Source organism: Condylura cristata, unplaced genomic scaffold, assembly GCF_000260355.1.
Source record: "Condylura cristata isolate star-nosed mole 26May11 unplaced genomic scaffold, ConCri1.0 scaffold00006, whole genome shotgun sequence".
Lineage (NCBI taxonomy): Eukaryota > Metazoa > Chordata > Mammalia > Eulipotyphla > Talpidae > Condylura > Condylura cristata.
Window position 1 is genome coordinate 1,806,586 of NW_004567107.1, and position 26,703 is coordinate 1,833,288.

A 26,703-nucleotide genomic window follows, 5' to 3' on the forward strand; every position below is an offset into this window, starting at 1 on the left:
AGGCTCAGGGCCGGGAGCACCCCAGAAATGCAGAGCTGGCCCCCACCCCGACTTCTAGCTTCAGCCAAGCCAATAAAGAGTGCTGGGCGCAAGTCCGTCTGAGGGTGAGGTGCTGGGGGTGGCCTCGTTTGGGGGCCCGGGAGAGGGGGCACTGAGCAGAGAGCGCTGGGCTGGGGCGCCTGCAGGAGCGGGCAGCGCCCCTGAATCAGGCACCCCCACCCGGGGCCTCTCTTCCCTTGTAACCCAAAGGGGCGGGAGAGTGGCCGCCTTGCGGGGGTGCTGTGGGGCTGAGCTGGGGGGTGCTGGCCTGCAGAGCTTCGGACGAGGGGCTCTTCCAGGGCTGGGGTGCCAGGGCAGTGTGGGGGCGGCTCAGTGGCTTCGTTTTCATGAAGGTAACAGCCACTCGCTGCCTCCTGGACCGGCGATTCTGAAGCAGTGTGCAGACAGCATGACCCTTAGGGGCCGCCTGCAGTCCCACAAGTCCTTCCTCCGGGGTGCAGGGCCCCCAGGAGATGCCGGCCAGGGCGGGCCCTCCCGGGCAGAGTGCCAGGTTCCCCGCCCAGACCTTCGGCCCTCTTCAGGCCCCTTCACCCGGCTAGGCAGGAGCCAGGGAGTCCCGCATCGAGGGAGGCGGGAGAGGTTGTGACCAGCTGACCGGCGTGGGGGTGGGGGCAGAGCCACCTGCTGGCCAGAATGCCCGGTGCGGCTGGCCCGGGACACAAGGTCCCCAAGGCTCAGAGCAGCCAGGGACCGCGGGCCTTGTGGCTAAAGCCCCTTCCGGGCTGTGCCGGCCCAGCCTCCCTCCAGCAGCGACCTGACCCGGCACCAGCCATGGGCCCCATGACCTTGCCAGCCCTCCCTGCCAGCCAGCCCTCCCTGCCAGCCAGCCCTCCCTGCCAGCCAGCCCTCCCTGGCCTCGAACTGCGCCCCTGGCTGGCGACTGGCCCTGCCCTCCCACAGCCGCCGGCTGGCCGGAGCTCCACAGCACAGGGCCGCGATTCCAGGTGGCCGCCATCAGCTGGGCTCCTGCTCAGGTGGCCACAGCGCCAGCTTCGTTGAGATGCGCTGGGCACACGGGGCCAGCCCTGGGGTCGGGGGGCCTGTGTGCAGGGCTGGCCCGACACGCCCGGATGGTGTAGATCAGCTCCCCGGAGAGCGCGGGCCAGCAGCGCCCGCCCGCCTGGCGCCCCTCCCAGGCCGGGTGCACAGCCCCCCACCCCCGCTGCCCTCGCTAATTGGAGCCTCGGTGGGCGCCGGCCTGGGGCCGCCGACTGGCGCTTACTAGCATCCGCTCCAGCCAGGAGGGTGGTCCGCGGGCTCCGGGCCCAGCCAGACCCTCTCCTGTGCTGGAGGGCAAACGTCGTGTCATCTCCACGTCCGCCTCGCGGGGAAGGTGGCGCGTCTGACCCGCTGAGGAGCGAGCCCTTCCCGACACCCTGCCACTGGGGCAGCCTGAGGCTCCCTTCGGCGGCCAGAGCCTCTCCACGGCGCTCGCCTCCGCTGCTCCCACGCTCCCTGGCTGAGGTTGGGTCCAGCCGTCCCCTCCTCCCCACCCCCGTCTCTAGAGGGAAAACGTGGGGCCCGCCTGCCCGCCCCGCCCTGCAGCCACCACAGGTGTTCCACGTGGGCCCCTCAGCCGCCCCCCTGGGGCCCCGGCCACCCTGTCCTGGAGGCCCCCGAGGTCCAGCCCCCATGCCGCACGCAGGCCCCCGCTCTGCCCCCCAGGGAGGGGCAGGCGTCTGCCCCTCCTCCACGCAGCCCAGCCTGCTGTGTGCCCGGCGGAGGGGACGCCGCAGAGCGGAGAGCAAGCAGCCCGTGCCTGGCCCCCAGTGACCCCCAGTGACACCTGCCCCTGCTTTCAGTCTCCGTCCGCTGGCGCCGATCGGAGCTCACCGCCAGTCGGTGCCCCTTGGGCATGAGCCTGGATTCGAAGCAGCACCCCCTTTCCTGGGGCTGTGGCTCGATGTGGGACTCCTCTGGGTTCTCGTGGACCCGCGGACCCCTGGGCTGCCTTCCTGGAGAGTGAGATGCGGCCCATGGAGGCGACGGGCTCCCTGGCCAGCGGCGCTGGACCAGCGCTTGAAGGCGCTGGGGAAACAGGAAGATCAGAAGGAGCCTTCCTGCGGTAAAGGCAGACCCGAGGGTCTCGTGCCCCCCTTAAAACAGCCCCCTATGAGCTATAAATACGAAAAGAAAAAGTCTCCTAAAGTCATCACCGAGCTGGCGAGGAAAAGTGGCCCGGGGGACAGGGTCAGGGGCAGCCGGGAGCCCGGGCGCACGTGTGGCCTGGGGTGGCGGGTGGCCAGGCGCCGTGGAAGTGGCCCGCAGTGGGTCACACGGCAGAGCCCCCACTGGCCTGGAGAGGCTGGACAAGAGCCACGATGCAGTGACTGAAACAGGCCGCACGCGTGAAGGGACCTTCGGTAGCACCCAAGGTCAGCACCCGAGGGCCACCTGGATGCAGGTGTGGACACCTGGCCAGGGAGGTCAGCTGACTGTTAAGCGCCTCCCTGGTGGCCGCAGAGAATGCAAAGCGGGCGCCGTGAGCGGACGCTCGTGGCGCAGGGCTGGGCCCTCCGTTCCGGCCACACACCCTGGCCGTGGCACCCTCAGGGCGGGCCGGGGTGCCAGCGGTTCTCTGTGTTGGCCCCGCGTGGAGGCGCAGCCACGAGGCCCAACAGACGCGCTGGTCCTGCTGGTGAGTCAGGAGGCGTGGGCTGGCCCGTGGGCCCTACAGGTGCAGCCACCGAGGCTGTGGATTCGGTGCCTGGAGCGCGGAGCAGACCCCCAGGTGCGGCTGATCTGGGGGTCATCGGGCCCATTAGCCAGGGGCTGGAACCGTCCCCCAGAGGGGCGGGGGAAACCGCGGTGGGCGGGGGGCGCCAGGTGGAGGCCCTGGGGCTCTCAGGCCACTCTGCTGCCCTGCAGAGTGCCTCCAGCAGCGGCCTTCAGGGATGGGGAGACCCGGGCGCCCCGGGGCTCCCAGAGCTGCGCGGTGAGGGCCCACCAGTCCCCGGAGCGGTCATGGCGGGACCGGGTGGCCGCACGGCTGGCCAGTGTGCCCACCCTGTGGACGGCTGACCGGCACCAGAATCCAGGGCCCCTCTGGGAGCCACTTGTGACCGTCCGGCGCCGCCTCCCGTGGCTTCTGCTCCGTGGCCCAGGGTCCGGCGCCGTCCCTCCGGCCCGCTCCATCGACCTCCGGGGTGGGGCTGCCCCCAGCTGAGGCCTCTCGCTGCGGTGAGTGACCCGCTGCCGCGCTGCGGCCTCCTGGGCGGCCGGCGCCATCTTGGACGAGGGGCCTTCGGGGCTCCTGGGCACGTCTGGGGGAGCCCCCCCCTGAGGCCCTAGAAGTGCTGTTTCCAGGTTGTTCGGTCAGCCCCAGTGCGGGCACCCGAGCCGAGTGGCCCTGCCACTGTGTGCAGAGCACCCACGGTGACCTGTCCTCTACTGGGCGCTGTCCCTTGCCTCACTATCCCCCCTCCAATACACTGTTTGGAAAGGGAGGACGGCAGCAGTCCTTGGAAAGACGGCCATGGCGCCGCCAGTGTCGGGCTGGGCAGCTGCCCCCAGGGAGGAGGGCTCCCCACCAGTAGTGGAGGGGCGTCTGAAATTCTGCACTTCCCCCGTGAAATGCAACCTAAATCAATTTTGCCCCAGGAGAGGGAGTTCCCGGATACGGGATTTTCAGATTTAAACTGGGCTCATCTTGGGCAATCTGGGACAGGTTGCACCATTCCAGAACCAGCTGCTTCCAGGTCGGGCATTCAGCCAAGCCTGGGCCAGCGCACCTTGTGGGGGGCAGCGGGGGCCCTTACACACTTGGCAGGAAGAGGAAGAGGAGGGAGGGGGGAAGAATATGAGAAGATGGTGGGAAGGAGGAAACCCAGCTGATCTGAGGATCCTCGCCGTCCTGCGCAGTGTCCCTCCAGCGCCCTCTACTGACAGAGGTAGGCATTGCAGCCCTGAAGGAAAGGCTGGAGAATCCGGCCAGTCCCAAGAGCGCAGGCGCAGGGCGCTGAGTCAGTGGGTGGCACGTGGTTGATTGGTTCTCTTTATTGCTGAGCAATATTTTATATCTTGTTTATATGTTTATCTGTTGATGGCATTTGAGTCATCTACAGCTCTGGGGGGTATTGTGAGTAAAACTACCATTTCCATAATTTATTTCTACAGCTAATTTTGATTGAGAGTTCTCTTTTTATCCAGAAAGCTTATTAACGTCACTTAATTCAAGTATTTTATCACTGGGTTTATTTACACTTTATACCCAGCCTGATGCTTTATCCCCAATCATACTGACTGAGAATGTGATTTATACCCTTTCCAATCTTTCTAATTTTTCTTATCTTATTGCAATGGTGAGGGCTTTGACCACAATGCTAAAAAGAAGTGCTAATATCAAGTCTACTTCTTGTTCCTCATCCCAGATGAAAAGCTTTCAAAATTTTACCCTTAAGTGTAACATTCATTGTAGAAAACATTTAAATACACTTTATTAGGAAATTTGCACAAATTTTTGCAACTGCTAAGCTTTTCTTCAAAAATCGTAAATTTTGCCCTTTTTTAGCTGTTTTTAAAAAGACTTTCTAAAAACTTTTTAATGAATTATATTCATAAAACCACATTGATTGGTTTTGCTGGGTTCACTCCTACAATAAACCACTTTGGTTGTGCTGGTTTAATGACTGTTAACTAGGTTTAATCCAACATAATGAATTTAGCTTGATAATATTTTGTAGGATTTTGCAGCTGTCTGTTATGAGCAAGATTGGCTGTCTTATTTGGGTTCCACCAAAGCAGGCCCTGCAAAGAGAAGGTGGTTGCAGGCAGAGTATTTTGGAGGTGATCCTGGGAAGCACGTAGGGACTGAGGAAAGCCAGTAGGACCTAGGTAATGGGCAGGCTACTGCTGGGGCCTTGGGGCCTTGGCTGTGTGCAGCATGCCTGCAGAGCCTCTCCCCCAGAGGCTGGGACAAGGAGTCACCATTTCCCATTGCTTTGCAGTTGCCTCAAGGAAGTTGGCGCCTCAATGCTGCAACCAGTTTACAACTGAGCAGTCCCTGGAGAGCCGAGGAAGCCCTCGGGCAGCGGTGGAAAGAGACACAAATGCTCAAGTGGAGAAGCTGTCAAACACTGAGGCGGTCTGCAGCGTCACAGGTGAGCCGAGGCATGTTGTGATTAGTGGTTTCTGCTACTGTCTACCCTTGACATTGCCCACATCGAGCTGTCTTTGCTGGTGATTTAAGGTTGTGGCCAGTGCCATCACCAGCACTATCTTTAACACAGTTTTACCACGGGATTAGTAGAAGTTCTCACCTTCTGGAGTTATCGATAAGTTATTGATATGCATTGCTGGAGACCCTGCCTTCCTGTGATGAGACTCAATTAATCCCACTAGCCCGATGATGCATTTGTCTGCTGATTGCCAGTGTGAGGGGCCCAAGTGATGAGGCCGCAACCACAGTTCTCTTGCTGCGTCACGTGGTGGAAAGCTTCCTAACCGAGGGGTTCAGAACTCAAATGCCACCAGGCCTAAAATCGCAGTAGTGAAGCATGAGTTCAAGTGGATCTCAGATGACTGGAGGGGCCAGGCCTTCCACTGCGTGGTGCCCAGATTCTTGAATTCTAGTTATTGGCCGTGTGGTACTAAATGGTGGCTGTTGTTTAAATGACTGTTGCATGCTGGAGGCAGAGCTCCCAACGCACGGTGTTGACACCAGGCCCAGCTGGGTCTTTGGAAGGCCGTTTGGTGTCAGGCTGGCAGCTTTGAGCCCACAGGTAGGTGGTAGGACCAGTGGACCCATGGGTGCACGCCATTGCACTCAGTCCTTGGTCCAGAGCGGTTGTACAGGTTCCTATTTCAGTACTTGGGCCCTGTCAGCTCCTGGGTTGTGGGGCTGGCAGAGGTGCTTATGACTCCAGTGTGAATCACACCCTCTCCAGAGTGCCTTGGTGGCTGACTGGTCTTGTGGGAGGATGGCACATTCTGAGGCTCATGCTGGCTTCTGCTCCTCACATGCTGGGTGTTCCGCAGCAGCAGTAGCTGCCAGATCAGTCTCAGTGTGAGAAAGCCCATGACCACCTCCATGCTGCCATCAGGGCCACAGTGAGTGGTCCCTGGTGCCGTGGTGGGTAGGCTGGCAAATGGCCACTGACCGTGTTGTCTGTCCAGCTGAGTGTTCAGTGCCTCCCTGTGGCAAAGATCCTCAGTGAGTACTGACATGAGACACCGTGATTCACTTTTGTGCTGGCTCCCAGAGGCGCGGCACATGGTCTGAAATCGCAATTCTGGCCTCTTCCCCAGCATTCATTGCTTCCCACCTCCTAATTTTGTTTCTTTCATGGCCCCGCCTAGCCAACCAAAGCCCATTCTCCATTCCCCTCTCCAAAGCACCACCCACTGGGTTTTCCCTCATCAGTGTCCTTTAAGATTGCCATTGAATGAGGCTGTAACGTAGCCAAGTGCAGTCCATCTGGAGTGCACACAATACCTTGAGCCAGTGCAGCTCTTTGCTGTGTATCTCATGCCCTTCCATACAGGGACTGGAACTTCTCAAAGGAAAGACTAAAATTAGCCTGTTACTGACCAAGAGGTTAACAAGGGCAAGTGGAGGGGGCTGTAAGGAGGAAAATGTCGTCTTGTGCGTCTCCAGGTGGTTGCAACTGACCTCCGGTGGTGAGAGGTGCTCCCCTCCATCAAGGGCGGTGGTGAGAGGTGCTCCCCTCCATCAAGGGCGGAGGAACCATCTGCAGGCCAGGGGTTCAATGTTGTTTAATCCTACCCCTGACGTCAGTCTTCATCAGGAACCCAGTTTTGTTCTAGACCTTTCCACTATATTCAGACTCCTTCAGCTTCCATTTCCAGTTGTTTGCAAATGGTTTTACTTTCATTCTTAGAGGGCGTTTTGCTAGGTATGAAAGTCTATGTTGGCAGTGATTTCCTTTCGCCACCTGGAAGGTATCTTCTATTGCCTTCACTTTCACCATTTCTACCAAGTAAGCTCAGTCTCATTACAGCTCCTTGTAATTAGTCTTTATTTCTTTGCTTAATTTTTTCAACTTTCAGCAGCTTTGCTATGGTATGTGTGGGGCTGTTTTTAATTTTCTTTATTCTGTTTGGTGTTTGTTGAATGACATGCTTATCATTGCTGAAATCTCTGCAGTCAGCATTTCATCGAAAGACATTACCTGATCTGCTAAGATGACATGGTTTTACGTGCTGCTGAAGTTCTACTGGTTATTTTCCCCTTCTATTTCTCATACTTTTTTTGGAGTAAACCACCAAAGACTAACTGAACAGATGCCGCATGGTGGCTGATGGCTGTTTCTGTAACACTGATTCTGCCAACGTGTGGGCCTCATTTAACATGGGTGGTGGTGGTCAGCCTAAAGGAAGTTTCTAGATTTTGCTACAAACCAAGCGAACCCGATAAAATATGCACACAGTGTACAAACAATCCTGTTATTTATTTATTTTGAATAAAAAAGTGGCCAAGATAACAATACTGATGGCTCTGCTTACAAAACACGACAGATTCCAAGTCATCTTACAGTTACCAAATGGCCTATGTACAGCACTGGAGACCCGCAGCAGCTGTCAGACTCTTACATACTAGAATCATATGCGCAAGGCAGGGGACATCCTACTGCAAAAAAGTGAACAAAACAAAGAAGTTTCATTAACTGGATGATCGGCCAACCAGGTAACTGGCAAAGAAACAGAGGGTCTGTTACCATTTTCTTTAGTTGCAAAGCTAAAGTAAGGTTGTCTCCAACAGTGTGTGGACAGACACCGCAAATTTCCATTCTATTATTTCCCCACTTCGAATTTCTCCTACAGCCTCCTGAAATTAGGTCAAAGTTTAGGGCACTGGAAAAAAAGGTGAAACAGTGCTAACCATATGGCCTGACCTGGCGCAACCCACAAGTTCAGTTCAAGCCCAAGAAAGAATCTGGCCCCCCTCTGGTCAGTAAGTGTTTGCAGTTTGGACCCTCTGGCAAGAGCGAGCCAGCCTCGTCGTAAAGGGGGCAGGAAGTGACTTGCTCTTCACATCAGGAGCACCTGCTCTGTGCAAGGCACTTTACACTAGGTGCCGCAGGGACTGCCAAGGGGAGGCGGCCAGCCCTGCCCTGAGGAGCTTACAATCTAATCGTGAACGCTATGTACATATATACAAGGGAGGGAAACGGCCGACTTCCGGTTGGGGTATGCCAAGCCAAGTATATCATGAAAGTGGTCTGTATGGTTTTTTTGTTTTGTTTTGAAGTGTAAGCACTAAAAGCCTAAAATCACACCATCTACGCAGATGGTAAGAATTAAAAAAAACCATCTCATTTCTACAACCTTAAGCGTTTAGATGCCTCTTTTATTTTAAAAACGCCATCTGGAAACATCCACGTACTGCGAAGCCAAGTGTACGGGTTAGCACAGGCACTGGGTAAACAGAAAATATGTCACTATGCACAGCACGCTTATTTCCTACGGGCTTATTTCTATATAAACAAAATTGATACTCACTTTCCCTTCATACATTAAAGTACAAATCTGAGCCTTGAAAAAGAATCATTTATTTAATGCTGCATTAGTGCCTAAGACAAAATGCTCCACATCCGACCGGCCTGTGAGTCAAGTACAAAAGTTTTCCAAACCCGCACCGCCTTGCACATAGTGCAATGTGACATTTTACCGTCTCTTCGTCATGAAAGGAGCAGGGTTTCATGATGGCCAGATAAATGATGTACTTGCAACTTAAGATTCAGAGAGTTGTGGAATTTGTCAGCCAGATGGCCCACACCTGGAACCACACCGGTGTGAGCTCTCTCCCTCTGTCCAGTGCCATGGGGCTAGGCCACGTGACGTCGCCCTACGTGAAACGGCCGACTGGCACTTCAGAGTATGCTGTCTCCCCTCTAGAGTATGGTTATAATGCCAAGAAAATGCGAGACAAGAATAGTTCATTACCTCAACAAAAATAACTTTTAAAAGGTTGAGTCATATAACCAGAGAGAGACACTGGGGAAGAGCTAGCAGATGCCAGAGGACGAACTTCACAGAACACCGAGTAAGCCGCCTCGGCCTGTTCAGTGTGCTGCTCTCCACACTGTTTTCAGAAACTGGCCTGAAGACCGGTGCATGCAGACAGGAGGCTGCAGCCACCGCAGCTCGGCCCGGCTACGAGCCCTGGTGACGGGCTGACACCCGCGCCCAGGAGCCCAGCTGCCCACTGGGACAGCCACCGGCACACTGGCGTCTCAGAGCAACTCTCACTCCGCCCGGTGGACTCTCTCTGCCCAAAGATCGGCGGCACTCCGCGAGCCCTGATGGGCGTGAAAAGCAGACGCCACGACCTTAACTCCGACACCCTCATTTCGTGTCAAGAAAAAGCCGCTGAGGTTAGAAGCAACCCGAGGCTGCGTCTAGTTCTGCCGTGAGTTGCCAACTAGAACGTTCACAAACAACTAAAGTGAGGGCAACTCACGTCTCTAGACCCTCGGAGGCCGTTCTCAGATGTGACTCTCGAGGGGAGCCGGGCTCCCGGTCTCGGTCCACTCGCAGCTAAGCTCCGGCAAGTGCGAGAAAAGCCGCGAGAGCAGCACCCAGCCTGCTCCAGGAGCGCCGGGCTGACGGGCCCGCTCGCCCGTGTGCCGCCCCTGCCAAGAAGGTACCAAGGTGGTGCCAAGGCAGGCCCACCTTCCCTAGAAGGCCGAGGTCTGCTGCCTCCGCGCCTCGGCTCCGCTTTACCTGACTTTCGCCTGACCAGAATGCTGGCCGGCGGTGGAGTCCAGCACACTCAGCTGAAGTCCAGCTAGGAGTGAGGGAACCAGGCGGTACGAGTTTTGGAGAAAACCAGGTACAGTTCACCAAGATGCTGTTAACAACCATATCACAACTCTCTTCTGGCCCGTGACATGATTTAGCTTTCAGACATGTCATGTTAGCTCTGAAAATGCCCTAAGCTTGTGAGGTCTGAAGGAAGGGGGCTCAACAAGAGCCCCCGAAAAGGCAAGATGGGTCAAGATGGGTCAGGGTCAAGATGGAGGGGCCCCGTGGACACGAACCCGGTGCAGGTTTCCTGCCAGACATGCAGCCCACTAAACTCGGAAGCAGCTTCCCGAGGGGGGAGGGGGGACTGGCGCCCTCCTCCCACAAGCGCGACTTGTCCCGCCCTGGCAGTCACCACAGAGCATGTCCCTTCTGAACCCCCGCTCTGCACTCCTGCACCCTAACTGAGCTGTCACACTCCGGGGTGGGCCGGCCGGGACTCTTCAACAGCCATGCCTCAGGCTGCTGAGGGGGGAGGAGCAGAAAATGTCACGCTCACCCGTGAACTGCACCAGCAGCTCTGGTGGCTTCTGACAATGAAAAACGCCGGGCCGCTGGGGCAGCTTTAACAGTGGATGAGGCTGCTTGAAGGCCGGGCGAGGGCACACGAGGGCCTCAGACACCTGACAGCCATCTGTCTCTTATCCGGATGGGACGGGACCCGCAGGCGGCAGGCCTGGGTGGGCGGCTGTGGCCCCCGAGCGCCACGTGCAGTGCCGTGCACAGCGACGTCACTTCCGCCGTGTCTCCTGCACCCTCGCGGCCACTGCAGCCACAGCTGGGATAAGCCGGAGGCCCCCCGAGGTCAGGCAGCGTGGGCAAGTGTGCACGCAGGTCACGCCCGCCACCGCTGTCCGCTACAGGAACCTCAACGCACCGCACAAGCGTTCACCGAGCATCTCCTCCCCCGTCAGCAGTCAACCTCCGAGGGTGGGCGGCCCACGTGGGGCCTCCCAAAAGGCTGCAGAAATTTGGGGCTGAACCAGGTGCCGGCTGGGTTTTTGAGTCTTAGGGACGCCGTCAGACCCAGGGCCACTGGAGAGAAGCCGGTCTTTGGCGAACAGTCACCACATTTACTCCTAGGCACAGCTACAAGCAATCCGGGGAACCTCTTTAGCCTAATTCCTAGCCGTTGAATGCTTCCCACAATGCACAGCTTCTTTTAAGACTTGGTCATGGCAGCAGCACAACCTTCTGGCAAGAACAGGTCACCTACTGCGAGCGGAAGTGAAACTAAGCACGCCAGGACCACCAAGACCGCGGCCATTCCTCGGCGGCGGCAGCCCAGAGGGGACGCTGCTTGGGCACGAGCGACGCAGGCTGTGATGCCGCCTGGGCTGCTCTCGAAAGGCATGTTACGTGCTGACCGGAGAGTGGAGCCAATATTCTTGAGCTCGCCACCAGAGAAAGCAGGCGGCTCCGGCACACACAATTCAACACAAGAGACGGAACAAAGGTGGCCAGGACGAGGCGTGTCCGAGCAGACCGCCGGGCGGCCGGTTCCCCAAGCCCCAGTGGGCCCGCCGTGAGGCCGCCCTGTCCTGAGACGGCGAGAGAGGTCACAACAGAAAGTCTGCGGCAACTCAGAGCCTCCCTTTCTGCCGTTCCCACCGGCTGTCCGGAGACACGCATCGCTGCGGGGGGCGCCGTGGGGGGCCCGGCACAGGCCCGGGAGCCCCCAGGACACGGCACCGCCACTCCACGGGGCCCGACTTTTACTTTTGGAAGACGAACCAACATCCGACGCTGCTGTGCGACAGCGGCAGGTGACACCCTGCATCACAGACCCCAGGGCCCCTGCAGAGGCCCCAGGGCCCGCGCGTCTGCTGTGGGCAGTCTCCGAGGAAGTCCCTGGGTTCCGCGCGCTACCGTGCCGCCCAGAAGTGCAATGTCTGGAGATGTCAGCCTTAGAAATACTCAAAGTGTTTATTTAGAACTAAAAGGGGAAAGTCCTCTGCTTCTCCCAGGTACAATCAGTCTCATCTAGGTTGTCACAAGCCGGTCCGAAGCGGGGCCGCGACGCGGAGCTCGGACTTGCGGTCATGCGCACGAAGGAGCTGGCGGGCGGTCTGGGAGCACGGAGACCCTTAAACACGGGCCGCAGCTGAGTGACTCGGAGAGTCACTGGGTTCCGACACATCAGAGCCCTCTATAGCCTCGGCACTGACCTCTTAAAAATTCTCTTGGGAAGGCATTTTCGATATGCATGGCAACAGCAGGGCGGTTATAGCTCGGCAGCTACTTGTTAAGAACAAACGTCAGGCCCAAGCATCATTTACACAGCTTTAATATCTGCCGGTGCCCGGAATACCAGCTACCAGACCATGTGACGGCCACGAGGCGGTCCCAGGCGAGGGAAGGATGACAGCCCTGCCCTGCCCAGCCACGCGCTGCCCCAGCCCTCCAGAAACACCCGTCCCTGCAGTGACAGGGCGTTCTTTTTGCTCAAATGGTTTCGGTCACGGCACTTGAAAAGTAAGTGTTCCTCGTCCGCGGGAAGCGTGTGGGCCCCATGCTCCTCTCAAAGGGATGCACGTCCCCGGCCTCTGTGGCACGAGGGCACCCTCGGTCCCTGGAGGCAGCGCGCCCCGGAAGTGAGTCCCGGGCCCCAGGCAGTCCGGAGAGGCCTCTCCCGTCCACCGTGCTGCTCCGCGCCCGGCTCTTCGGGCTCAGGCGTTTTCGGTAGGGGGCGCCGGCCCTCTCTGCTGCGCCCTCCGGCACTAGAACACGGGAGAATCGCAGAAGGGGCAGGGGCTCTGCAGGAGCCGCTTGATCCAGTCGGGATCTGCAACAGGAAGACAAGCGGGTTAGCGCCGCAGCGCGGCCCGAGGCCAGGACACGGGTGCCGGCTCAGCGCCGGCCCGGGAAAGCGCCTCACCGCACGCCAAGCGAGGCTGCACTGACCCTGCGGTTCCCAAATCAGGGGTGACGGCGCCGTCACCCCCTGGGCTGGAGCTGGAGGATGAGAGTCGTGCTGTTTCATGAAGTTATGTTTACTCAATTTAAAGAAAACATCACACAGCTGACCCTGTGGCGGCGGGGTGCTGACCCCCCGTGTAGTCAAAATGCACATGTAACTTTGACTCCCCCAAACCTAACTGCTGGCTTGCGGCCACCTGACTTCCCATGAGAATGTCGGCCCCAGCACGCCGCGGGGTCTGCCGCTCACAGCGGGGTGCGGCCCCAGCACGCCTGCCTGCCGCGGGGTCTGCCGCTCACAGCGGGGTGCGGCCCCAGCACGCCGGCAGCTGGGTCTGCCGCTCACAGCGGGGTGCGGCCCAGCAGAGAGCAGCAGAGCAGACCCAGCTGCGCTCGGCGCACGTGGCAGCCACACCTCGTCCTTTCTTTGTTCTTGTCGTCTTCCCAGGCCACCAAGTTCTCGTGAGAGTCTTTTCGAGGTTCCGTCCCAGGGACTTCTGGTCTAAAGATCTGCGTGTGTGGAGCCCCCCATTCAGACTGTTCGTCAAGGGCAGTCGCACTTTGTCCTCAGAGTGCATCTCACTGTGGGGCCGCAGTCGCCGGCAGGAGCCGCCCGGCAGGAGCCTTCTGAACATGCCCCCAGGCTCGGCCCGGGACGCTGCAGCCTCCGCAGGGCCCAAAGGCCGCCACGCGGCGCGGGGTGGAGGGGACAGCGAGCCTCCGGGTTCCTGGAGCGGAAGGGGCGCCCTCCAGCGCTCCGGGGCGGCACGGCACAGGCGCCGAAGCGCCCTTGCGGCAGCGGTCGGTTTCGAGCAGCCACCGAGCAGGACGCGGCTCCACATCGAATGCTTTGTCTGGTTCGCGGGGCCCCCCGAACGCACCGTGAGCGCGCTCACGCTCACATGCCGGGGTCTGACCAGGGGTCTCTTTGGTGTGCGAGCTCACGGGCCCCAGCTCATACACAGGAAACTCCGGGCTATCTCGGAAATGCGGGCTCTGCCAGGGTGCTCTCAGGCAGGAGGAAGCAGAGCCCCCGAGCCCCCGAGGCACTGGGAGGGCGCTGTCTCTGCTGCGTCTCCCCTGGGACACAGGCCAACCTCAAGCGAGGTGACACTTCGGGCAGTGAGGAACAGTGACGGGCCTGCAGCTGCAGCCCCTGCTCACGCCCGCGACACGCAGGCGTCGTGTGGCTCCGCGTGACGTGTGGAGAGCAGCCCGAGCCCGCTCGGCAGCCCTGGCGCAGGACACCGAGCCCGGCCAGACCCGCAGGCTGCGCCTGGCCGCCCGCAGGGCACACACTCACCCTCTGGGGCCGGGTGGCGGGCGATGCTGTCGTGGAGCAGGCACCGCCTGTATATCAGACTCTGGCAGGACTGGTAGGTTAGAAAGCACCTGAAAAAGAGGACTCACGGTTAGTCCTGCCAACGCTGGGACTTGGCGGGTAATCACAAACCCCCCGTGAAGAAAGGAAACGAACAAAAGTCGTTCCCAGGTTTGGGGTGGCAGGTGCTGCTGTGCACACTGACGCTGGGCGGACCCCGGCCCTGTGGGAAGAGAGGAAGGCGCCGTGCTGGCCTGAAGCGCAGAGCCGAGCCGCGGACCCGCAGGCGCCACCCTTCGTCCTGCGTGCGCGGGCCGAGTGGTCTGTCCTGGACCGAGTGTACTCTGCATATGTGAGATGTGACAACACCTGGCACTGAAAGCTTTCTCGTCAGTGGCGTTCAGTGCTCTCTCTACTCTGCCAGTACCGTGGGGAGCCCTCTAAGGTCGCGGCGGGCAAAAGGGTTCAGCTACCCCCGCGGCTCACGTCGCCTGCCTGGTGAGCCTCGGACCCAGCCAGTCTGGCGGGAATAACGCCACGAGGGGCCTCGGCTGAGCTCTGCGGGGACAGTCTTCCAAAAGATGGAAATCACGTCAGCCGCACAACCAGGGATCAGAAAAGTCCGGGGGTGGGGGAGAATGAGGCGCCCGCGGCCCAGACTGGCGCAGGAAGGGCCCCGCTGGGGGAAAGCAGGCACCTGTGCTTGCCTGGAGAAGCCACTCCAGCATTCTGGCACCAACTTCAACCAGCCAGATTGGACATAATTTCTGTGGAAAAGCCCGAGACACAGAAATGTGTCGTGATCCAGGGTGCCAGGACCCCAGCCCTGCACCCACTGAGAAGCTGGGAGCGCCTTCCACCCCCAGGAGTCAGACAACCGCCCACACACGCTGGCCGCAGGACGCGCACTCCGGTGGGCGCCACGCGGACGGCCGCACGGAACACGGCTGCTGTCACTGCCGCACCTGCTGTGGGTGGAGACAGGCTCATCTCCTGCTCCCCTAAAGAAAAGTCTGAAAAGTCAGATTAGGAAATTTTGCAACACAAAAAGCCTAAAATTCTACCATCCGTCAGTGAGGGAGTCGACACTGGGACGTCCCAGCACGCAAGTTTCTTCAGCCCTTAGGAAGGGGACCCACGTGTCGGCGTGGGGAACGCCATCGTATTTTGTGAAAAACCCGCAAGCGGTTGAGGTCTGGTGTATAGTGCCATTGTTCTGTTAAAAATTAATTTACAAACAGTGCTGACCAGGTGTCAGGCGCTGCACTACGAACAGGAAGAAAACAAAGCTTCCTGTCCTCGCGGAACTTTCCATTTCAGACGAGCGACAGGACTAACCGGCAGCAATCACCTCTGAGGACAAAGCAAAGGGCTGGCTGCCTGCAGGAGGAGGGCAGGAAGGCCCGAGTGACTCAGGCCCCACCATCACCCTGGACAGGGTGTTGGCTGTGCTCAAGGGACGCCCCACGCCACCTCGCCCGAGCAACCCCCAGACCAGGCCGCGGTGGAGCCAGGCAGCACGGCCCTCTCCGTCACTGGAGCATTTCCATGACTCTCCTCCTCAGAGGTGGGTGGCTTTGGGGAGTCTTGAGTGGGGGTGTCCCAGTGTATTCTGAGGAGAGCTATCACGCCCTGTTAGGGCCAGGAGGGAGCAGGAAGCAAGAGGGCGCACAGAAAAGCAGTCACTGCCGCTCGGTCATGGGGGAGCTTCTGAGTGTTCTGGAGCAGTGACGCCGTGCGGGCCGGCGCTGCAGGCATGCGGCTGGCTTCGAGTGGAAGCGCCTGCTAACCTCCCAGCAGAGCTCGCGGGCGCAGCTGGCCTTCCGGGCAGGGGAAGAGACTTGGGCTAAAGTTCTCGCCAAGTCACCAGTGTGCAGAGACACGTGACCCCAGAAGACACTGGAGCAGGATGAACGAGTGTTGGACAGCTGCTGTACCAGGAAGCCAGGGAGGGGGCCCGTCTCAGAAGCAGCTCGGGGAGCCGTCCGAGGGGTCACAGGTCCAGAACGCCACTTTTACTATAAAACGGACAGGGCGCGTTTCTATATTCTGGCAACAGGCATTACTGCCAGAGTGAGTGTAACACTCGATGCCGTCTCAAAGAGAAAGTCGCCGAAATAAGGAAACCCTACACGTGAGGGCGCCCGCCTGTGGAAAGACGACCCCAGGTCCACACAGCAGCTCTGCCACGGGCCGCCGGCCGCCGGCGTGGGGGCGGCCTGCCCTGGCAGCACAGCCTGGGCCCCGGGCAGAGCGCAGCTTACCGGAGCCAGATGTGCCCGTTGGAGCAGACGGCCTGCTTGCGGTCCGTGAAGGGCAGGACCTCCTTGCACAGGCTGCAGTGCTCGGGGAACGTCTGCTTGTTCATCTTCTTCGAGATGTGTCCGATCAGCACCTAGCGAGACAGAGCGGTCAGCACCCGCGCGGCGAGGGCGGTGTCCTGGGCAGCGGCCCACCCGCACGAGGACAGAGGCGCCGGGAGACCTGTGGCCCACAGAGCCCGGCCACGCTGCACGACCGCCGACTCATGTCGCCGGCTGAGGAGCCACCGCCGGGCCGTGGCGCGGGCGCGCTCTGGCCGCAGCAGGGGCCTGTGCTGACACCCGTCACCTCGTTACCTGCCTTGTTCTAGTTGCTTCCGAAACAAAGACTTCCGCGTTCTGTGAGAAGACAAAGTCAACTATTATTTATAGTTCTGATTTTAAGGCGGAAAGCAAAACTGCATAGGCAAAGTATTACGAGAGATACTAACTGTGCAGACTGGTACAGATGCCTGTTCTGTAAGAGACTGGCAAAGTGGAAAGATAATCAGGATCAAGAAAGCAGCAGTTCCCTGGAGGCACGGAAACAGCAAGGGGGCAGGCGGCTGGCCCCTGATCGCTGGGCCACGCCTCGTGCGTCACTGTTCTGCTGAGAAAGCCGCCGCCCAGTCCTGCAGACCAGCCACCCGGCTCTGACTCGGCGCGCACCGTGCCACAAGCCCCCGGGTCTGAGGGTGCCTGGCTAGAGCTCAGAACTGGGCCAACAGCCCCGTCCTCACGCTGTTCAGAACGTGCCAATCTCAAGCCTATTCGTTTTTGGTCTTTTTGGTCATTAGCCTTGAGAACGTGGACTTAGGGGTCCCTCGCTGAACGGACAGCCACCCCTCCCCTTTTCTAGACAGGCCGAATGCCCGGAGTGGGCAGGATCCCCTGCTTGGGACCCCCCGCAGAGATGCTACTGTAGCTCAGAAGTGCGCCTCTGTCTGCTGGCAGCCCCAGCGGGGCCACTCTAACCCTGCCTTCTCAGTGGGTTAGAGGAGGGGTGTCGGCCCCCCCTCTGGGCGCACACTGGCTCTTGGGGGACAAAAAAGCTTCTTATGCTTTTTACGGATAAAGCACTGCTACTCAGGCACATAAACAGGCACGCAGAGTCTCTGTGGCACTAAAATTTCATGGGCAGTAACAGGGAGAGTGTCTAAGAATGTTGGGGTGCGCAGCGGGGGCTGACAGAAAGTTCCAAATGCGGCTCTAACCACCCCGGCACCACGCTGAGTTGTGCCGAGCTCCTTTATGATCCTAGCAAGTCATGAAGTAGGCGTAAGTCTTAATTTCACGCATATGATGGGAATTTTTCAGACATGAACTACAAGTTTTCTGGTCAAAACTCTGGAAAGGGCGCCAAATGGGCGCCGGCTGGGCCTGGGCCCCGCCACAGCCAAGCGCCCAGCCAACTCCCGTTGCCTATTTTCTAAATATCTTTGCTGGCATTTCACCGACTCTCTACACAGCCTTGCTCGTCCAGCACACTCTCACGGAATCCAGGCCACGCCGAAGCACACTTAAAAGCTCCCACGGTGGAGAGTCGGTGACATGGACAGTGTGTCACAAGCGCCTGAGGTTGCTGTGAGCAGCCTCGGGAGGAACGCCGGGCGCGCACCTCCGACAAGAGACCCGTGGGAGGCTGAAGGTTCGGGATGAAGCCCCTGCCCTCGGGCACCGGCGCTCGGCAGGCTTTAGGCAACGCGGGGATGCGCCAGGCCCGGGACAGAAAGACGCGGATCTCTGCAGTCCTGGGCACTGGGCACGCGCCCGCGCCTCAGCACACAAGTTCCCGGGCCCTGGCAGCCGCTCGCCGAGAGGGCCCAGGAGGGTGTCTAACACCGAGCTAGTCAGAGTGCCAGGGCTCCTTTCTGCGGGGAAGCTCGGCACCCTCAGGACTAAGGCGTGCCGGGAGCCTGTAAGTGGGGTACAGGTGTGCGGCGTTTCCCCACACTGGGAACCCTAGTGTTTGGTGAAATGTATTCTGAGTAACTGAGAGATGGTTCCAACATCAAATGAAGACTGTGCTGCCTACTTTTTATTTTAAAAAGTAATTTATACACTTTTCTTGATTAAACTGGAAGGCCTCTTCAAGTACTTCACACCCCCCTGCTCCCAAAAGCCTTTTGCAAAGAGCAGGGGCAGGGAGCCGGGCACCCACCTTCCCTGCTGCCTGACCGCCAGTCACACGCGCTGCCGAAGGCTGCTGCCACCTCCGGCTCATCCACGGCCCAAAGCCACCTCGCCAACACATCACACAGCTCAGTGCGCGGGGAACAGAAACCGGGGCCAGCACTAGCCGCACCTCCCACTCACTGCCCGGCCCCTCACGCTCATCCGCCAGCCACCCCATCAGCAAACGCCTTAGGAACCCGGCCCAGTCGCCTTCTCACGCAGCAGCCGCCGGCCCGCGGGCGGCCAGAGGGCACCTACCCGCGCCGTTCGGTCGTCATACTCCTCGTCAGACATCAGGAAGTTGCAGAGCCCCCTGGTGGGGATGCTGGTGTTCTCCGTGATCCAGGTGTGCAGGTACACTTCCCCCAGGACTCGCTTCATGTGCTCCCTGGTCAGGTGCATTTCCACCGCTTCAATTTTCCCTTGGATTTCGAGGAGCTTCTCTTCCATGGGCTCCCGGCCCCCAACATCTCCGGACGGGGTGAGGGAGTCGTCGGCGGGGTCGTCCGGGTCCCCATCTCGGCTCCTGTCCTGAAGGCCTGGCTTACTGCCCTGTTTGGAAGTGCCTTCCTCTTGCTGCTCGTCCTCGGCGTTGCCCATCCCCGGGGAGTCCACCAGCAAGGCTTTGGCGTCCTCGTGGGCGGGTTTCCACAGGGCTTCGGAAGGCGTTTTCTGCATCGACTGGTACAAGATCCTCAGAAGGAAAAGCTTGAAACGCCAAAAATAGGTGGTCCCGCTGCTCTCGATCTTTTTCTCCAAAGCTTCGTGTAAGAACTGAGGGATGTGCTTGTCTCTCAGGATCTTCCAGCGCACTAGGTCTATCAGGTCCACCTGCTTGAAAAGGTTCTGCACTGACGATTCTAGCAGCTGAGCAGCTGCCTCTTCGAAAGTTTTGAGGGTGACGAACTGGACCTGGTAGTTCTTGTTCACGGGGTGCAGGCCGTTGACCATGCCCTCCGTGGTGATGACGGCCAGGTAGGCCCCACAGGGGCTCACCGAGATCCCGTGTGTTCTCACGGAGCCAAACACGTCTGAGAGCTTGATCAGCTGGTGCTCAAACTTCAGCGCAACATCTGTGAAGATGGGAATCAGCTGCCTGACCTTCCCGTCGCTGGAACAGGTGTAGACGGTGCCGTTCTGCTTGTCTGCGGTCATGGAGACAATGGGCAGCGAGTGAAGGCCCGTGACGTGGGAGTTGTGCACGTTCAGGCCCGCCCTGGAGATGAGCAGGAGGCACCAGAACACGTAGGAGCCTCGCGCGGCCACCACCAGGCTGCAGCTGCACTTCTGGTAAGGGTGGTAGAGGGGCACACACTTGATGCTGTGCACGGGCAGCTGGTCCATCTCCTTCCACAGGACGACAGGCTGCCTTAGCGTGAAGTAGCCTTTAACGGCTTTGAGGTTGACAGGAAGGATTTTGACCGGCCCGAAAGCACTCCCCACGATGAGGCCGCTCATCTTCCGGTTGTTGTGCTCATATTCCCACCAGAACAAGACGCTCGGAGAGCTGATTCCCGACTCAATGGTGTTGCACGAAGAGATGGACTCCTTCCCAACAAAGGGCAGCTGGAACTGCCACACGGCGATGTTCCCGTTCTCGAAGAGCACCGCCAGCAGCACGCTGCCCACATCCCGGCACTCGTTGTTGTGCTTGACCTGCTGCGTGGTGCAGATGCCCGACCACTCCATCCGCACGGGCGTCTGCATGCTGTGTCTCCGCTGGAACTCGGCGAAGTCCCCCAGGGTGCCCTCTGGGGCCTCGGATTTGGAGAGCCTGTAACTGCTCTCATACAGGCGCTCTCCGTAAATCTCCGTCAGGTCGACCAGCTGGACCCACTGGAGTCTGCTCAGGTTCGCCTGGACAGTCAGGCGGTTGTCCATGGTCAGCGCTGCCAGGAGGCACCTGCCGTTAGCGTCACAGCCCATGGGGGACCAGCTGGTGTACTTGAACCCTCTCATGGGCGGCAGGGCCTTCCCCTCTGGGTTGAACGCCCTGTCCAACATGAAAGTCTGACTGACCGTGGGGTCTTTGGAGGTGGCGAATTTCTCTTTACACTCTGCAACTTCTGTCTTTGAGCCAACCTGAAAGGAAGAGAGGAAACGATCACACATATACTCCACTCTGAGAGGAACAGATTCAGCTTACCTGGGGTGCACGCAGCATTTTCTATCAGTTCTGCTCATTCTGCCGAGAAGCGCTTTGATCAGACCAGGCACACATCTGAGGACTCAACGAGCATCTCTCAGGAAGTGGCAGCTTTTCTAAGCATCTAAATAAACATCTCCATTTACAGGTCATCTCCCACCTTCTTGGACTTGACTTAAGCGCTGACAGAGCGCTTAGCTGAACTATCACAAAGCGATAAAGGCGCTAAGGAGTCATGAAAATATCGACCATGTCTCTGATGCCATCAGAGATCTCAAATTTTAGAAGACTTTTTGTGATACAAAGGTCATAACTGAATTTCATTTGTAAATAATGCCGACAGCCAAGTCCACCGGCTCTGACCCTTTTCCTGTAGCACCCTCCACTGGGATCAGGCCACGTGCCTCCCCCCTTGCCGGCCCACACCCCTCCCTCCCACGCAAGCCCCTCCTGAAGCAGTCTGAGAATTGGAGATGATCTCTCATCACTGTTCCCTCCTCCACCTTTGTAACATATATTGGCAGAACTCTGTATTTAGGGCTAGCTAGAGGTGACGAACTCTTTTAAGAGTTTCAAGGGGTGGCCCTCCCTGGTGGCGCAGCGGGTTAAAGCACTGCACTGAGAAGCTTAGGCCGCTTCCGCATGAGTTCGATCCCCGCCTGCCCCGGAGGTGACCACAGGGCGCGGCAGACCTCTCCTGACCCGCCCGCTGCTCCCCTCAGCAGTGGACTTTGTCAGTCTGCCTGTTCTGTTCCCCACTCTGTCTCTGGTGAAGCCTCTCACCACCCCTGTACCTCTGGCCTGTACCCCAGTTCTGTATGCACAAATAAATAAAAACTTAAAAAAAAAAAGAGTCTCAAAGGGTGTAAGGGGTGTTAAAGACGGAGACAGAGAAGGAGATGATACCCAAAAGAAACTGGCCCAGAGTCCTCATAAAAAAAGCTAAAGCCGAAAAAGAGCAGAGGTCAACTAAAATACTGTTCACGTCGCGTCCAAAGCAGGGAGAGAAGTGACTCCAACAGAAAGCGGAGCCCGACGATGTGCTTAGTGTCGCTCTCACACAGAAGCCCATCTTCAAACTGGAAAGGTACAACAAGCAAGACTGCAAAGGAACCCAAGCCGTGACACATCGGCAGGAGCGGTCACTTTACACAAGCTCACGCCCACACCCAGAGGAGCGACGCCCCGAGACACAGGCAGGACGGGAAGGTGCTGAGCTCGGAGCCCCCGACCGCATTCCTGGTAATGCCTGGGCAGCAGAGAATGTGTCAGAAAGCCAGAGTGCCTGGTTCCGAAGCACCCCCGGTCACAAACAGGCTGCCGAAGCCACAGACCACTCAACCTGCTGTGGAATTACATTAGTCAGTTTTACCAGGTGAATGTTTTGTGCGAAGTGCGGCGACCAGGGGAAGCTAGTGGAGAACAAGCGGACTAACTCACGCTTTCCGCTGGAACTGCTAGACGACATAACTAGACACGTGGAATGAAATGGATCCAACGAGCTAATGAAGGACCGACGTTACTGGAAGTGCGGGGACACACTCCCCGACTGCCCCTTGAGGAACCCCAGAAAGGTTGCCCCTGTTGGCCTCCCAGGAACACCGGCCAGCTGTCGTGACCAGGGGCCACTGCAGTGACATGTCACCGTGGTCCACACTGTTCATTAATGACAGAACCATTCTTGGGCAGTGCTGCTCTTTACTATGCCGGCGGGTACCCTGGAGAGGCTGTCTTGGGCAGTACGTCTTTATTTTTAAAGGCAGTGAAGATAGTCTCTTGCTACACTTGAGGACATGCTGGAGATCCCAATACAATAGTGGCATGGCTGGCTTGCCCATTAATAAATACGCTGATCAAAGCTCGGAGCTCTGTTTAGACAGAAACGTGACAAACGCCACGGTGAAGCGCAGCACAGTGACAGGAACCGGGCTGACACCAGACGCCTGGTACACGCTCCAGTGCTATCAATGCCAGCTCTGTGCCCCTGTGCAAACTGTTTTAACCCTTCTGGCCCGAATAGCCTCATTTATATAAACAATAACACCTGCCTTGGAGTCAGGCAGGTTAAGTAAGTCAATACCTGAGAAGCATATACTGGTGAGTGCTCAGTGAAGGTTAGCTGTGATGATTTTTATTTTCTCCAAGGGCTCAGTAAATGTTAACGAGACCTTTAAGAAGTATGTGAAATACAGGGGAGATATAGATCCATCAACTCTCCTCAAACTGTAAACTGAGCAATAAGCCTTAGAATAGTAAACTTGCTGCAAAGAAACGCTGCTACGGAACTGGACGTCGACTTACAGACCCACGGCACAGACGAGGCAGAGGCGGGCCCGCAAGCCCCGGCCCCACTGGCCCCACTGCGTGGGAGGCCGGCGCCGGGCGGGTCCTGACCGGCGGGCACAGTCCTTACAGCCTTAGGACCAATTCAAGCAAGCATATTTCATGTGCGCCGACTGCAACTCTGCCTATCGGAGCTGGCCGGCAGCGTGTACTCAGAGCCCGGAGGCGCTGCCAGCGAGCAGGGCAGCACCCCAGGCCGTCCCGGTGCCGTCCCAGCCACGCATTTCACTGCATGCCGCTGCCTCACACCAGCGGGCGGGGCCGCCAACGCGCTCACTGCCTCCAAGCACCCAGCAAACCACAGGAAGCGATTAGCTAGCATGGTTCTTGAGGGCAATAGCTGTTTACCTTCACCTGGTGGGTGCCGTCAATTCTTTCCCATGCTCCCAACCACTGACACATGATACAGCTAGACAGACACTAGTTATTAGAATCTGGAACTAAACACAACTAGAGGACTCACTAAACCAGCCCACTGAGAAGGAAAGCTGCCACTATTTTTTTTAATTCGAACTTCTTTTTCTTTGTAAAGATGTATTTATTTGTGCATACAGAACTGGGGTACAGGCCAGAGGCTCAGGAGCGGCGAGAGGCTTCACCAGAGACAGAGTGGGGAGCAGAACAGACAGATGGACGAAGTGCACTGCTGAGGGGAGCAGCGGGCAGGTCAGGAGAGGTCTGCCGCGCCCTGTGGGTCACTCCCTGGCCGGGGATTTAACTTGTGCCATAGCAGCTGTGCCAGCTTCACCCGCTATGCCACCAGGGAGGGCCCACAACTTAGTCTTAAACCACTGTTTTACTGCTTTGCGGATTTAGCTCATTCACCTTTCTGTCACATGACGGTGTCCTAACAGTGACTTGCGGAGAGCGGATGGTTAGTAGTATTAGATGACCTCAGGTGTCCCCAAAGCTCACAATCTACATAGCAGAGTGATGGAGCAAAAGCTGGAAGCAGCCCAGCATCTCAGCCCCGGGCACAGAGCTGGTACTCCGGTGGCGCAAGGGCAAGCTGGGCGGCACTGCGCAGGTTAAATCCCGGGGGGGAGGGCACAGGGGAGCCCTCCAATACTGATTTAGACTACCTGACCCCACCCCCAACCCCCAGAGGCCTCTCAGACTGCTGGCACCAGTCGGCACTCGCCCGCCAGGCAGCAGCACCGCCCAAGTCTGCTGGCTGGCTGAGGTCTGCACGGAGGGGCCGGGCCGCCGCTCACTACAGCCGGGCATCCACCCACAGCTAGAGGGACAGACAAGTCTCCGCGACCCTGAAACTTCGCCAGCCCAAATGGCAAACAGCAAAGAAGCAACTACCATTCACCTACGTGGGAGACTGTGAGCACCCCACCCCTGCGAGCCAGCAGCGCCCTCCCGGCCGCCACCGCGGGCGCCTCGGCAGGCTGCGGCCAGGCAAGGGCTCGAAGCCTGGCCGCGCTGCCTGTCGTCGGGAAAGCGACGGTCCTGCTCTTCTTTCGATAGCGAAAACGAGACCACGGATGTAGGTCTTCTGTAGCCGTGAAGTGCACTGTGTGCCTCTGGACAAGCAGGGCTTCCTGCTGGAGCGGCGGCTATCGGAGTACCAGGGAGCGCTCGGCATCCGCAGGGACCGACGCAGACTCCTCCTCCCTCGAGCCTGTGCGGCTGCAGGAAGGGCGCACTGTGGCCGGATGCATGGGGCTCCGCAGACGTGCGTTCAGTCTCCTAACTCTAAGCAGGGCAGGTTTCGCCAGCCTCAGTGGACCGGCCTCTTCTTGCTCCTGCCTCGCGGGCCCCAGTTCACATGCATGGAGCCTGACATCGCCAGTCACTCCACGCGTAGGAAACCACACGTGCTCCTCAGGGCTTCCTGCCCCTGCTGGCGTCGCCAAACTGGCTCCAGAAGGGCAACCCGGGCACACCCGTCAACCCACGTTACCTCCACAAACCGCGCCGCGCGTCGTGTCCCGACCTAAACTCGGTGCCGTAGGCAGATGCGCGCTTCCTGCCAGCCCCGCAGCGCTGTCCTCCCGCAGCCTGCACACTGCGGACTCGGGGACAGCCCCGACAACCACCCCTGGGTAGAGCCGTCCCCTCCCGGCTCCTCCAGTTCTCCAGCTGAAGCACGTCTGAAGCACGGTCGGTCACGTTGCCACACCTGGACGGCGCCTGGGTGCGCAGCAACAGTCCCAGAGACGCGCAGTTCCTCTTGGTGGAGGAGACACCTTCTAAGACTCCAGCTGTTCTTGAGTGTTTCCAACCCCACAGCATCACCAGCCTGTCCCCTGCCTTGTTTATACTTGAGCCAATGCGTGCCTAATTTCCCCGGGATCTCGGGGGCCTTCTTCAAGCAACACCAGTGATCTAATTCAACAGCTGTCTGGTGAAAGCTTCAGTAGGGAAGAGCAGCTGGGCTCCGCCCTTACCTAAGCTGTACAGAGTAACAGTTAAAGAAAACACTTCCTTTAGCACTGACACATCCTCTGTCTACAGATACATACCTTTACAATGTGTACCCCTCGGGACAGTTACATTGTTATTTGTCAACTGCATGTTCTCCGAGGGACTTTCTCTCCTTCCAGCTACAGCCGCCCTTTGCACACAGAATACACTGACAACTCATATGTGTGCACGGAGGCCCACAAGGAGATAGAGAAAACTCTTCCACTTCTCAGCCTCCAAAATGAAACACCCGACTCATCCCTCCTTTCAAGTGTTTTGAAATGGTGATATTCAAACAGTAAAACCTTAGACGCTCTGAAGTTCTGAGGCAGTCTACACGAAGCTGAAAGCACTCAGTCCACAGTGACTGGACGTCCAGAACCGCATTTATTTCCAAACTCCATCCCTCTCCCTCCCTCCTTCCAATATTTCACCATTAAGAAAAAACTGATAGACACATTCTGAGATCCAGTAGTTTTCCCTCTGCGCAGGGTGAGAAGCAAGAACCATTCACAACAAAGTCGCTGAAATCGGTAAGACAATGGAAGGATCACTTTTTCTTCCCAAAGTAAAAGAGGCGGGCGACACAGGCGGGCACAGCAAGGTAAACAAAGCAGCCACAGGCCTAGGGGAGTCAGCCCAGACAATGGGAGCAGCGGCACCCGCGGGTCTGGGGTTGGGTCAGCAAGGGGTGGAGTCTCGGAAAGCCAGACCCCGAGCAACGTGCGCCAGGGGCAGGCCGCCGTACCCGCGGAAGGCCGGCCGGCTGCCCCGAAGCTCCCGGCACAGACGTGTGTGTCGTGTGCGTGTGTCGCCAGGGGGGCGTGGGGAGCCGGGCGCGTGGACACACACAGCTGCGCGGCTTTGTGCTCCTTTTCACGCCACAGCGACTCTCCTTTCTTAGCTCCAGGCGCCGGGTGCGAGGAGGGGGACCCCGGGACGGGGCGGGGGCTCCCCAGGGGCCGGGCGCGCGGCCGCGGGCGCGGGCCCGGGGCCGACTTACCTTGAGGAGGCAGCTGTTGAGGGGGGCGGGCACCGAGGTGCGGTGGATGACCAGGTCCTGGCCGGGGTTGTGCACGTCGCAGATGAGCTCCAGCACCGCGACGCTGCGGGCCGTGGACACGGACACGCGGTGGTCCTCGGACCAGGCCAGCGGCTCCAGGCCGCTCACCGGGTGCTGCAGCTTCACGGCCGGCTCCCGCCGGGTCACCAGGAGGCGGAACGCGGCGCTGGGCCCGGGGGCCGCGTCCGCCTCCGGC

At 58.7% G+C, this 26,703-nt stretch overlaps 2 protein-coding genes across 4 annotated transcripts in view; one reads left to right on the forward strand and one right to left on the reverse strand.

Annotated features, from left to right (window-relative positions):
* Positions 1-26,703, forward strand: part of DDX31 (DEAD (Asp-Glu-Ala-Asp) box polypeptide 31) — a 109,238-nt gene that overhangs the window by 27,900 nt on the left and 54,635 nt on the right. For all 3 annotated transcript variants that reach the window (XM_012721329.1, XM_012721332.1, XM_012721330.1), the window contains exon 3: positions 5,007-5,159. In XM_012721329.1, the coding sequence (XP_012576783.1) occupies positions 5,007-5,159 (153 nt within the window). The remainder of the gene's footprint in view (positions 1-5,006; positions 5,160-26,703) is intronic.
* On the reverse strand, positions 12,095-26,702 carry GTF3C4 (general transcription factor IIIC, polypeptide 4, 90kDa; the record flags this gene model as incomplete). Its single annotated transcript, XM_012721145.1, has 5 exons — positions 12,095-12,610; positions 14,048-14,136; positions 16,330-16,460; positions 18,799-20,622; positions 26,448-26,702. Coding segments are annotated over 5 exons (2,364 nt in total), but the record flags the coding sequence as incomplete, so codon positions are not given.